The sequence below is a fragment of the Bombus fervidus genome, chromosome 11, assembly GCF_041682495.2.
Source record: "Bombus fervidus isolate BK054 chromosome 11, iyBomFerv1, whole genome shotgun sequence".
NCBI lineage: Eukaryota > Metazoa > Arthropoda > Insecta > Hymenoptera > Apidae > Bombus > Bombus fervidus.
The window spans coordinates 8,510,774-8,522,834 of record NC_091527.1 but is presented as its reverse complement, the minus strand read 5'-3'; the positions used below and the strand labels follow the sequence as shown (position 1 = coordinate 8,522,834).

The window sequence follows — 12,061 nt, the reverse complement described above, 5'->3', positions numbered from 1 at the left end:
CGTGGTGCTTCTTTCCCGATTACAGTGGGTAAAACGAATTTCGACGTTACCGCGTAACGATTTGCGGAAGCACGTACTTACTAGCAGAAAGTCGTTGTAATGCGGACGTAAATGCAATACGTGTTTCCGCGCCAAACGCATAGAGAGTCGGAACGTCCTCCCGTCGCGCGATACGACGACGAGTTCCAAGGCGACATCGACTTAAATGAATTTCACCGACAAACTCCACGGTGATGTCGTCATTTTCTCGCGAAACTCATTTTACGCGACCGCAAGAGAATACTCCCGCGGAATTCGTATCGCATCGGAAGATTTCAACGACTCGGCTCCATCTCGTCCGTATCTTTTGTTCCATGATCGCATTCGTTCCGATGCGATCAAGAAGATACACGAATGTTACGTGATTCCGATGAAAGAATAGCAGCGGCATGATGCATTTCGATAAATAACACGGCAACGAGAATTCCTTACGAAGCAGGGTTTACTTACCAGGCCGATCATATTGGGTTGGCAATTAGGTGATTGTCATTACCACCTAATGACAAAATCCGCAATCATTTAGTTACTAACCCAACAGATATTGGCGAGTCATCGTGTATCTTACGATTCGCATTTGAGCAATTAATGCGCGTGGCTAATTACGAGCTTAGAGAGGAAGAACGCACGGAAACCTGACGCGTTTCAGTCGAAGTAAACCTTCTCGAGAAGCTCGAGAAGCTCGAAAAGCTCGAGAAACTCGAAAAGCTCGAGAAACTCGAAAAGCTCGGAAAGCTCGAAAAGCTCGAAAAGCTCAAAAAGCTCGGGAAGCTCGGAGAGCTCGAAAAGCCGTTCAAAAAACCGAATACGGAAGGATTATTCATGAACCTTGACGGCAACGACGCCGGGACCAAGTTGCTCGATAAAAATCTGCATTATTACCGGAAGTGCTCGTCGTCGGTACGGACGAGGGACGGAACAGTGAGTGTCGTGAACCGTACTTAAGTACCCACTTTGCGTCGATCCACCGACAACCGATTTGCTTTACCCGGGACCAACGTTTATTTATTGCTCGCGTACTTTTCGTTCATCGAAATACGTATATACCTGTACGTTCTGTGTCCTGTGTATATCTACATACGCTGTACCTACATGTGTGTCTATCGTATCGCCATATATTAACGCACTAGTCCGACATTTATACCCCTTTTGTTTCATCTCTTTTTCTCGGGTCAGTTCGGTGGCTTATTTACATCTGCACAGGCTGAAAATGTTTTCGCTCGCAAAGAAACGAGCATTTCGGTATCGGATTTGGTTTGCTTACGAAGCAAACGTTGCGATCTCGTTCGCCTGCTCGCGTACGAAATATTTTACGATTTAAAAAATAATTTATTTCACACGCGATTTTTCGCCGTCGGTTTAACGCCAAAAGAGATTTAATGAATCGTACGTGCACGTGCAATTTCTAGCCGAGTGTTAAAGTATATTTCACGAGTCGCGAGAAACATAACGTTAGCCATCTCGAATATGGTAAAGACCGAATACGTGAAACCGATAAATTATTTCCACCCTATTAACGTAACCGTCGATACTTTCCATTCCGTAGTAATGGATCACGGAGAATTTTCCTTTTTCGTGGAAAATATCCATAACTCCAAGCTCGCCATAATTCTTAATTTCGAAGGTGCTCGAGGCTCGTTCCCGGCGGTCTCGATAAAAGGTTTTTAAACGAAACGTCGATACGTTTCGTTTCACGAACAAAAAGTAAAAAAAAAAAAAAAAAAGAAAACTAACCAGAATTAATTACGAGTTTCCTCGCATAAAAGCATTATTACTGAAACTTTCGTTCGCGCGAGTCGTTTCTGTTCTGGTCCCAACTTCGAATCATTTCCCTTACTCCTTTCGCCATCTCCATGCACTCTCAGCTAACGTTCTCTACCGCATCCGTGTTTCCGCATTCACATCTATCTCTTTCTGAAATAATCGCGTACTTTTTGTAAAGGACGCGTCGTAATTAATAATTGTTCGTTGAAGTCGTTCGAAACTCGAACGCGCGACGAAAAGGTTTCAACGCGTTGTCACTGTGTGTTACAGTACCTATGGAGTCGATACAGGGAGTGGCAGGGCAGAAAGCAACTTTGCCCTGTAATATACAACCCCGTGAGCCGAACGACGCCGTCTCTATGGTACTCTGGTTTAAAGAGGACAGCGGCGAGCCTCTCTACAGGTAAGCCATCATTGTTATTTACGAGAGATATCGTTCAAATCTCCGCGCCTCTCTGTTTGCAATATTTTCAGTAATACTATCGTTGCTATGCCACTTCGTGATCGCGATGCTCCGTAGAAAATTGTTTCTCGCTCGGATCGCGAATCCGATACATATTCCGATGGTAGACAACGTGTTCCTCGGATTCCTCAGGGCATCGTTGAAAAATTTTCTTCTCTCGACGTGGTTTAAGCTTTGATAGAAAGATAGATTTTTGTCGATTACGCGAAACAACGCGGATTCGCCGCAATTTCCATGATCGCGAAGTCGTCTAGCCGGGGATTTCCCAGCGATCCGGCACGCGCAAGACCAAAACGAAACTGGGATTTCGTTAAGCCACGAATCACCTTTGTCTTCCATTCTTTATATGCTAGTTCCATTGGCCACCGATTCCGTCCTCGTAAATATCGTCTTTATGGAGAGTCCCATAAAACGAGGATAACAGGTATACCTCTTTGGTAACGAGTGCCGGAAGATGCGCCATCGCTTTCCAGGATCGCGTACACGTTCGAGCCAGCATTTTCCACGCTTCCATCTCTGCGTAATTTAATGCGTATTCTTTTCTTTTCTACACGGTTTTTTCGTGGAAATCCGTTTCGATGATATTCCGCGTGCGGAAGTCAGAGTTCCGATAAAACCGGAGAAAAAAGGTTTCTTTGTTTGTTCAGAGCTATTACGAAATTCTAGGTGGAATTGCGGTCGCGTGACCGACAAAACGGTAATTTCCAACTGAAACGTAGCGCGATCGAGCTCTAAACAATCCCTGACGACTCAGAGCAGAGGCGCGAACGACGTTCCTTCGGAACGACCAGCAACGTAATACGTACTAGCTTTCCGGCTTGGCATTATCGCGTCTCATAAAAAGTCTTATTTCACAGCGAGAAGAATACATAAAGCCGGCAGAAACTGCTTTTTATTCTCCCTGCGAACCGTTCAACCGCTCCGTTCGTATACTTGCTACTGGTACCGCTACTCGTACGCGTGATAAAAACTTTCGAAATGTCTTTCTCCGAAGCTGAAGCCGGCGCTGATATTCGACAGTCAAGAGAGCAAAATTCAATATTAATATTTAATTTCTGTCGCGGGTGGCAACGATGAACAGGAAATTTCAAGAAATACGAGCGGAATAAATTTGGAACAGGATGAGACACGGTTTTGGATGCCATACCATGCACTACAGACGGAATCGAAATGAAATTCATACGAATTCGTATTCGGTTTACGAGGATATGAGTACGTCGCAAGAAATTCCTATAGAGACGATTTACGAGACACGCATGCTCCATTCCGATAGAGCATCGCTAATTAGTTTGAGAGAGATAGAATTTCCGATCGTTTTGTTCCCAGACTTTGCGATACTTCGCGAGAAAGGAAGGATCAATGATATACGCTCCTTTCCGAGGCTCGAGGAGGCAATAACGTTGCACGGCTTGCTTCCTCCAGCGGATAGTACGAGTTTCAAGATGGCTGTCGATCAATCTCCTTGTTATCCATGCATTGGTACAGCTGTGTGTACATGCATAAATGGAGTTATACAGGATACGCGAGTACCATCGGAGCTACGAATAGCTTCGTCTGCGCGATATACACTCGCATCAAGGCCTGTCACTAATTAATGTGTTCCACCCTCGTAAGGTAAATGAACGTCGCTTATGAAATGCAAATTCAAACGAACAGCTTAATTAGAAAGTATCCGAATTATTCCGGCATTATTTCCAAGCTGGCAACCTCGACGCCGTTTGAAAGCAGGCGGAGATTGAAACATTGCGAGTCGTTAGTCTTTGCTCTTTCGCGGTCGTTAGATCGCGCAAGATTAAATCATTCCGGCGTTTTCATAATTTTCGTGACGAGATATATCGCGTTCTAGCCGGACGCGCGTCTTTGCGTGCTGGACAGAAGTAACGATAAAACGAAAAGCTTTGGTCGTTACAGCAACAACTTTTTAAGATTTTTACGTCCAGCAGCAAACGAGTTATTCCGAGCAGCAACGTCAACCACCTGCCCAGCTGATAACGGATAATACCGCGCTTATTAAACACGTGCCAGGATTAAAAAGAGGCTGCTTTCGCATTCAGAAACGTAATGCTTTTCTCCCAACTGTGGACTTCTACGGTGCAAAAATATACCGGTATAGTCAGAGGAAAAGTTAATTGCCGGAGCACTGTTCGAAACACGGACCGAGCCGCGCGAATCATCAAACTCGGAACGTGTGCACGTCGAGCGCGAGTGTAAGAGCGATGCGCGTGCGAGAAGAGCGGGCTGCGAGCGGCAACGTGGCGACGCGGCGACGCGGCGATGCGTCGACGAAACGCTAGTGGAACTCGAGAAACTCGAGGAACCCTCGTCCGAAGATCAAACGTCATAACCAGTGTAATCGTACACTCGCCGTCAGACGCATCGACTAACGAGAGTGCGCCACTTGGCATTTCCGTTTAACCGTGTAGGATCGTTGACACGGACACAAACGCATGGTCTGATGCGATCCCTTAAACGCGCACGACGTGATATTACGCTGCCGTCGCTATTAAACTGCCTTCCATCCTTCACCTTCTCCTCCTCGTTCACGTTTCTCGTTCAACGTTCGCTTACCCAGCGGCTTACCCGTTTTCCTTTCCATTTGTCTTCCTTACCGTGCTCGCTCGACCTCCTTCGTCTCACCGATCGCCCCCGTTCCTTTCTACCAATCATCGTCGCGTGAACCTTCTTCTTTCGTTAAGCTATGCGAAACTTTCCGCTGACCTTTCCGTTGTCTCTGAACAGTTTTCCGTAATCGCAACCTTACCGTTCTAATTCTAATCCGGCCGAATTCTCGTTCGATCGAGAAACAGGTAACGATTCAGCGATGGATCTCGTTCGATGTCGCGAAAGTAGTCTTCGACTTAACAAACGATGAATATCGCCGTCTGCATCGGTGCGATCGCTTAATCGATCGTATTCGTACATGCACAAACACGAGACAACGCGAAACGGAGCAAGGATCATCAAACTCACATACAAACTTTAATTACTTCTCACGATGAATTGCCGGATTGTGCGGCAAACTTTGCGAATACAGACGCACACCTGCGAACGGTTTTCGGCCTCTACCCGTCCGACGGAAGTACCGATCGTGCTGACGTCAGGTGCTGCTCCGTCGAGTATCGTTGCGCGCTTGGTTCAACCGCAACCTCTTCGCCCTTCCAACCTCGACCGCTCGATTACGTATTTCCCAGCAAACTAACACTCTCCCTGTCACGTATCGCGCTTCTTCCATCCGTCTTTTCGGCTTGGTCGTCATACTTTCGCGTTATTCCGTCCTAAGATTAGTAGAGAAAAACGATCGTTTATACAGAACCAGTGATGTCGAAACGAACGGATAAACGCGTCGCTAGGAATTACGCGTCGGAAATAGAAAAACTCGGCAGACGCGTAACCACGAGATGACGTTTAGCCAGACGAACGAGACGTCACAACGCAACGCGTTGAAACGTTCTCGATCGAGAAGTCGATTGACCTGTTTTCGTGCTGGCATTGTGGTCGACTTACGTGTACGACGTTACGTGTGTCGTGACAGGTCGGATGCACGTTTCACCGGCTCGAATTATCGCACCATTGTCCATGCTGTGTTACACAACACACACCGTTGCTGCGGACTTCTCGTACGTGGAATGCGACGAACGAGCCGGCAAACCGTACCATCCGTTATTACGGCCTATTGTTACGGACTGTCCGCTTCGCGATTAACACTTATCACGCCGTTCACTGGCGTTTAACTAAAAACGCCAATGTCCCATGTTTCCTATTTTTCCCCGTTCCTCTTAAACACTACCGCCCTTTTTCCCTTTCGAAGAAAGAACAGTTCACGAAGCTGTTTCTCGTCTATGAAACATCGACTAGCGGACAGACAGCTCCATTCAAACGATACCTTAAATCGTTCCCCGATTTTTCGATGCTCCGCACATCAGACGCTACATCGGCCTATCGAATATCGATCGTAATCGGTTCGTCGATAGAATATTTCGAGTTCTGTGAAATCGCTGCCCATTTTGTCGGATCGTCTGACTATATCCGTACGATGACCACTATCGGGCACAATGATCGAGTAATCACCGCGGCCTAACCGCATACCGTTCCTCGACCACCGCGTCTAGCCTTTGGCTGACGAAACCAGTAGTAGCCTATTCGATGTAGCGATATTATCCGTTGCCTTCTATCGGGAATCCATCCTCATTCCGGATCACGATACGAAGAATAATTTTCGAATATAATAGGATTAATATCTGTTTGAAGGGGCATCGACGAAGATATCGATCGTAGAGCGATCGACCAAAGACGTTTGGCTGAACGCAACCGCGTATGAAGCAGATAGGATCGAGTTACAGAGTTATCCGCGCCACCTAACCACAATTGAACGTCGAGCGCGACCGAAACGATGGAGATTTAATGATAACTCGAAAGGATATCACCGCTGCACCGAAATTGCCGCTGATGATCACCCACCGCCGTGGCCATTCATACATAAATGGTGAAATGATCCGATCGCGGATCAACGACCTCGTTTATATTTTGCACCCACGATATCACGCACAGTGTCGCTTTTATCTTGCGTACGCGTTCGTATCTAGATTTCCTGGCCTCGATAAACGATATCGTTGTACATACATGTATACTACGTTTGATGTCGGTGCCGATAAACCTCGTCTCTTGCTGCGGTCATTGACAATCGCTAATTCACTACGATCTAATAAACGCGAATTCGACTTTTCCCGATAAATATATCACGGCCACGAATCGGTCGCCTCGTCAGCCTCTTGAAAAACGATCGTTCCAATTCTACAACGAATCAACGGATAAAAGAGTGAGTGCGCTTCGTTTTGCGTACGAGAGTATCGCCTTTTTTGAAATTTCCTTTTTGCGGTTGTAACTCGCACACAGACTGGCCATGCGCATCTCGATTCAAAGCGTGCATACCTCGGGTTTACTATCGGTAATGTTGCATGTATATGTATACGTACGAGAGCGATATAAATAGCTGGCACCGCTTCAAACGCGTTGTTCCACGATCCAACAATTTCATCGCTACCGCTTTAACTCGTACGAGCCGATTGCCGAGAATAAGAGAAAAAAGTAAACGGTAGTCTGGTGCAAATCGCGAATATCGAGGAAACCGTACGCGTCCTATCGTCTAGTCGCCTGCAATACGCAGCACTTCGTCGAAGCTAAGCTCGGGATGATCACGTGCTCTTCAACCATGACCATTCTTCTTGCTGAGTATTTTCGCGCATTGTTGCGTACTCTCAAAAATTCCGTAATCAACGTAACGCCTTCTTTTAATTTCATTTCCCTAGCGTCATCGCTGTGCCGTGTACATCCGATAACGATCCAATTACCTACGATGACTCGGAAGGGCTGACTTTCGAGGATGCGCCGTCGTGCTATTCCTCCACTTTTCTCCGCGACCGGTCATTTACGATTTTTCTTTTTTCCTCTCTCTCTCTCTCTCTCTCTCTCTCTCTCTCTCTCTCTCTCTCTCTTTCACTCTCCCCTTGCCTGTCTTATCAAATTCGAATTAGTTCTTCCTACGATGCTGCTTTCCATTCGCCGCGCAAGATCTTGACAGGAATTAGTTATACGCGCCGATCGATTTTCTACGATTCCGACCATCGAAGGAAAAATCGAGAAGTAAAAAATACTTTTCGTGCGAAGTTAATTACTCGGTTTTACGGGTAATTATGGATAAGCAACGCGATGATTACGTGTTTGCCACTGATCGCAAAGGGAAAAAGTTTGTTCAGCAAAATGGATTTTTGCCCTACGACCCGTTTCATTCTACCGGTTAATTAATTAGCGTATGATGGAACTTCCTTTCCATCTTTTGCCTAGCCTCCGCTCTGCGATCCAACCTCTTCATTTCCCCTCTATCTCTCTCATTCACGCTCTGTCCCCTTATGTTTCGCCGAGCAGAAACTCGTCTCTCGGTAACTCATTAATTTGACGCTACTTTGCAGCGAGAGATTCATTCGAGGTTTCTCGCCTTTTCGAGATTTTAACGGAACCGCGATATCTTGCGTCTCAAAAATCGGGCGTCGAGCTTTCCAGCGACTACCTCGCAACCATTTCGGCTGCCGCTACTTTCTTGAAATATTCTCGTCGATTATCGATCGTAACGGTATCGCAGGAACGCTCCTAAACATGCGCGTATATACTTATACATATCTACGTAGAACTAATCACTATTTTCCAGTTTCGAATAGCATTCGTGCATCTACTTTCGAGAACCGCAGAATTATAGCAGACCTTCTTCTTTTATTTAAAACTGTTAAGGATAAAATCAACTCCCCGTCTCTTTCGCTATAAATAAATCTATATGCACCGCACATATAAGAGATGGACGTCTTTGCCGTCGACCACCTAAACGTGATATGGTTTCCGGGATCCGTTAAACAGAATTACTAAATTAGCAAATCGATACGTTGGAAATATCGACTATTCTCTGGACGCTTATCCACTCTTAAAATGAAGCTGTACGATATCCTCTTATGTGATATACTCCTTAATAATATCTTTCTTCTTTCTATTTCTTTCTTCTACTTTTCTTATCGTAGATATTTACTATTGTATTCTTTTATATACTTATTATTGGGTTCGATCCGTATATAATAATAATAAAGACGACGACGACGATGACGATGATAATAACGATTCTTGACTCACGTATGGTCTCTGGTTTCAATTTTATGTTAAATATCTTAAAACCTTACAAATCCTTTTCGCTCGTTAAAACGAGAGCAAGATCGAAGTAGAAGAATGGAAGGATCGTAGCGGGGTTAAAACGTGATTAAACACGCTGGAAGCGGTGTCGACTGGATATCGAGCGCGATCGAGGATCGATCGATGTTTCGGTTTGAGAAAATACGATCGCGCGATCCAAGTAAGGCGAAACAAGGGAGACAACAAGGTACGAGGTAGCCAAGCCATCAACGCCAATTGCTATTCGTCGAGCTAGTCCGTTGGGGAAGAAGAGAAGCGAAAAACCGAACAAAAACCGCGTCGGTGGTGTGGACAACGAAGCCTTTTATCTGCTTACGCTTTATTTGCATTCGCGCGAACACGAAGGATCCGTCGCAGTATGTGAACTCACGTTTGGCTACATGGGCACGTATCCGTAAACGGGGAACCGAGCGATAAATGTAAAAATGTCGCAACCGCGTCACAGGATGTTCCTTTTGTTTTTGTCATCCATTTATGCATGAAGGCAGCCCCTGCTTAATCCACCCAGCTCTAACTCTACTCGTTCAAACTGCGTCGTCGCTATACGTATGCATCGGTTCCTTTCATCGGTTCTATAGGGCTGTTCTTTCTCCTCCCTCTATCCTTCCTCTCTACTACCCATTTTCCATGGCGTTCTCCGTCTTTCAACTTGTCACGAAATCGAGCGTGTTCGACGCTGATTTTCGCGCCTTGCACGGGCGATAGCGGCGAAACGAACCGCGAAATCCTGTCAAAATATGACATTTCCCCCTTCCTCCGCTCGAACCGCACTCGCACCGCGGAGATATAAATCGACCGGATCACCGCAACCATTTTTCTTCCCACTGGATAGCACGCCGCGTATATGAATAAGAAACCTCGAAACCTTCCTAAATTGTCTGCCATCGGTCCATCGCGTTCTCGATGTTTCCGCGAAACAGGACAATGCGCGTCGTACATCTCACACTCCGTCATCAATTCTGATACAATAATCCTGCCAGTCACACTTGCATTTCTCGACGTCGTAAATACGGTACGCGATTATCTAGTACAGCCATTGTCGTCTCGATAAAAATCCGATTCCGTTGTTTTCGTTCGATGCCACGTTACGATCGGTTCATGTACAGGGTTATCGCGCCCAAGTATGTTTCCGCGACACAGCGAATTACTCGTTCTTCCTTAATACAAAGATAAACGAATAAAAGGTTGAATCTGGACAATGGAACTTTACGAGAGGTATATGGCGTATGCACGTATGTCTATATCAAAGTGGAGTATGAGTTCACGCATCCGGGAGACATTTAATGTTCCCGAGAGGAACGAAGAGAGGTTTTCCATGGTGAATGTCATCGACCGTCGTGTAATCGGATATTATATTCACCGATCGGATTGATATCTCTGTTCTATTATGCCGCGGCATGAATTCCATTTTGAAGAATGCCCAGGCTGCGGTTTCACAGTGATATTTGAATAAAGACTGGATAGAAGAGAGAGCGTAGGTGAGTGAAATCGGGCATCGACGCAAAGTGGCAGCTGGAAACGATACGGACTGATACCGCTATCGTCGCGCTGTACCGAGCGAGAATCGACGATTTCGGATACGGAAACCGACATCGGACCGGTAACCAGTCGCGCGCGAATCAAGAACACCAGTCAATGAGAGTAGCGCAACCTCGATTTCCATGCATATCGGGATTTTACATTCGCGTGGAAATGTTCTCAACTGTAGTTCACACGTTCCGGTCCGTTAATTAAGAATCTTTCCAAAATAGCGCTTTAATCAAGAGATTCGTTTAACTTCGTCAAAAGTTACTGTTCCCCTTTTGTGAGCAGAAACGCCTTATTACGACGTTAACATACTCACGAATTTTTGTACAATTTTCCGCACGAAACGAGCATTTTTACGCGGTACGCGTTCCTTTAAATTTCCAGCCGGCAAAGTTGCCCATAAAAGTAGGAGTCGAACGGATTTGCGGAGTAGCGCTTGCGAAAATTACTCGTGATCGTGCTTAATCCGGACTGTTATTCGAAATTCACTCGAATCACGGTTAAAGCTGCTCGCTTAAATTCATGAGAGGAACTTTGGCTGTCGTGGGACAACGATTCCGGCTTACGTCTAATCCCAATTAAAAATCATTTTATCACTGTTCCGCTTGTCGGTCGGTCGAACGATCTGCTTCCAGGGGACGAAAGTTAGTAACTCGGGCAAATTATATTTTCCGGTCGAGCGGAAACGGAAGAAAAGGAGAAAGGTGTCGGCCTAGAGGAAGAGTGGACCGGGTACGGAAACGGGTACGAGGACAGGAACGAGAGGGACGGTTGAACGAAGAGAAAGAAATGTGCTGCCGCAGTGGCGACACCGCGCCGTCTGCAATTACAATGCCTTAATTTTATGCGCGAAGTTAAGCTCCTTTTAAGAGTCCCGGGAGTGGTTAAGTCTCCTTCGTAGCCCTGTCTGCTGGCTCCCGTGCCCCTTCGGGTTTTGGCCCTCCCCTCTTTCTCCGTCGAGCACTCGTTTTACCGACACTAACGTATTCATGGGAAACGTTCTTTAAACTCGCGAGTCCGGCACGATCTTCCGACGAGTCGTGGCAATTATTTTAATTTGTTTAGAGACCATTCTCTTCTATCTCCGGCTTTTCTCCCCTCCCGCCCGCCCAGAGAATTCTTCCGCGTATACCATCGTTCATTCTCGTCTTTGCCTTTTTTCATCCGATATAGTCCTCCTTTGTCCTTTTCTTCGATCGTTCCCCGGTTATTCCTCGTTTAAATGCTCGTTTTCCCCTCGACACAACGACCTCTTCAGCAAGCTTATCGTATCGATCAACAGAGCGATCGTTATTCTATTAGAACCACTAGATCGCGTTCCATTTATCATCGAACTTTCCTAAAGCTCTCTGTGTATGATGAACAAAAGCAATTCCTCTCTTCTATTTTTTAATCGTGTTCTCCTTCTTTCTGTTGCGCGTGTGTTTTACCCCACTCACATATATACTTGTGTTTTCTTCGGAATCGTTCTTACATTTTTTTCCTTCCGTTTCAAAGCTAGAAAAAACGAAGAAATACGAAGGGAACACAGTTGCGACTACA

General features: G+C 45.9%; 2 protein-coding genes across 4 annotated transcripts in view; one reads left to right on the top strand and one right to left on the bottom strand.

Moving 5' to 3' along the window:
* Positions 1–12,061, bottom strand: part of LOC139992332 (uncharacterized) — a 261,704-nt gene that overhangs the window by 117,464 nt on the left and 132,179 nt on the right. The gene's annotated exons all lie outside the window — the stretch shown is intronic.
* Positions 1–12,061, top strand: part of LOC139992329 (nephrin) — a 138,444-nt gene that overhangs the window by 55,472 nt on the left and 70,911 nt on the right. For all 3 annotated transcript variants that reach the window (XM_072013073.1, XM_072013074.1, XM_072013076.1), the window contains one exon: positions 2,071–2,203. In XM_072013073.1, the coding sequence (XP_071869174.1) occupies positions 2,071–2,203 (133 nt within the window). The remainder of the gene's footprint in view (positions 1–2,070; positions 2,204–12,061) is intronic.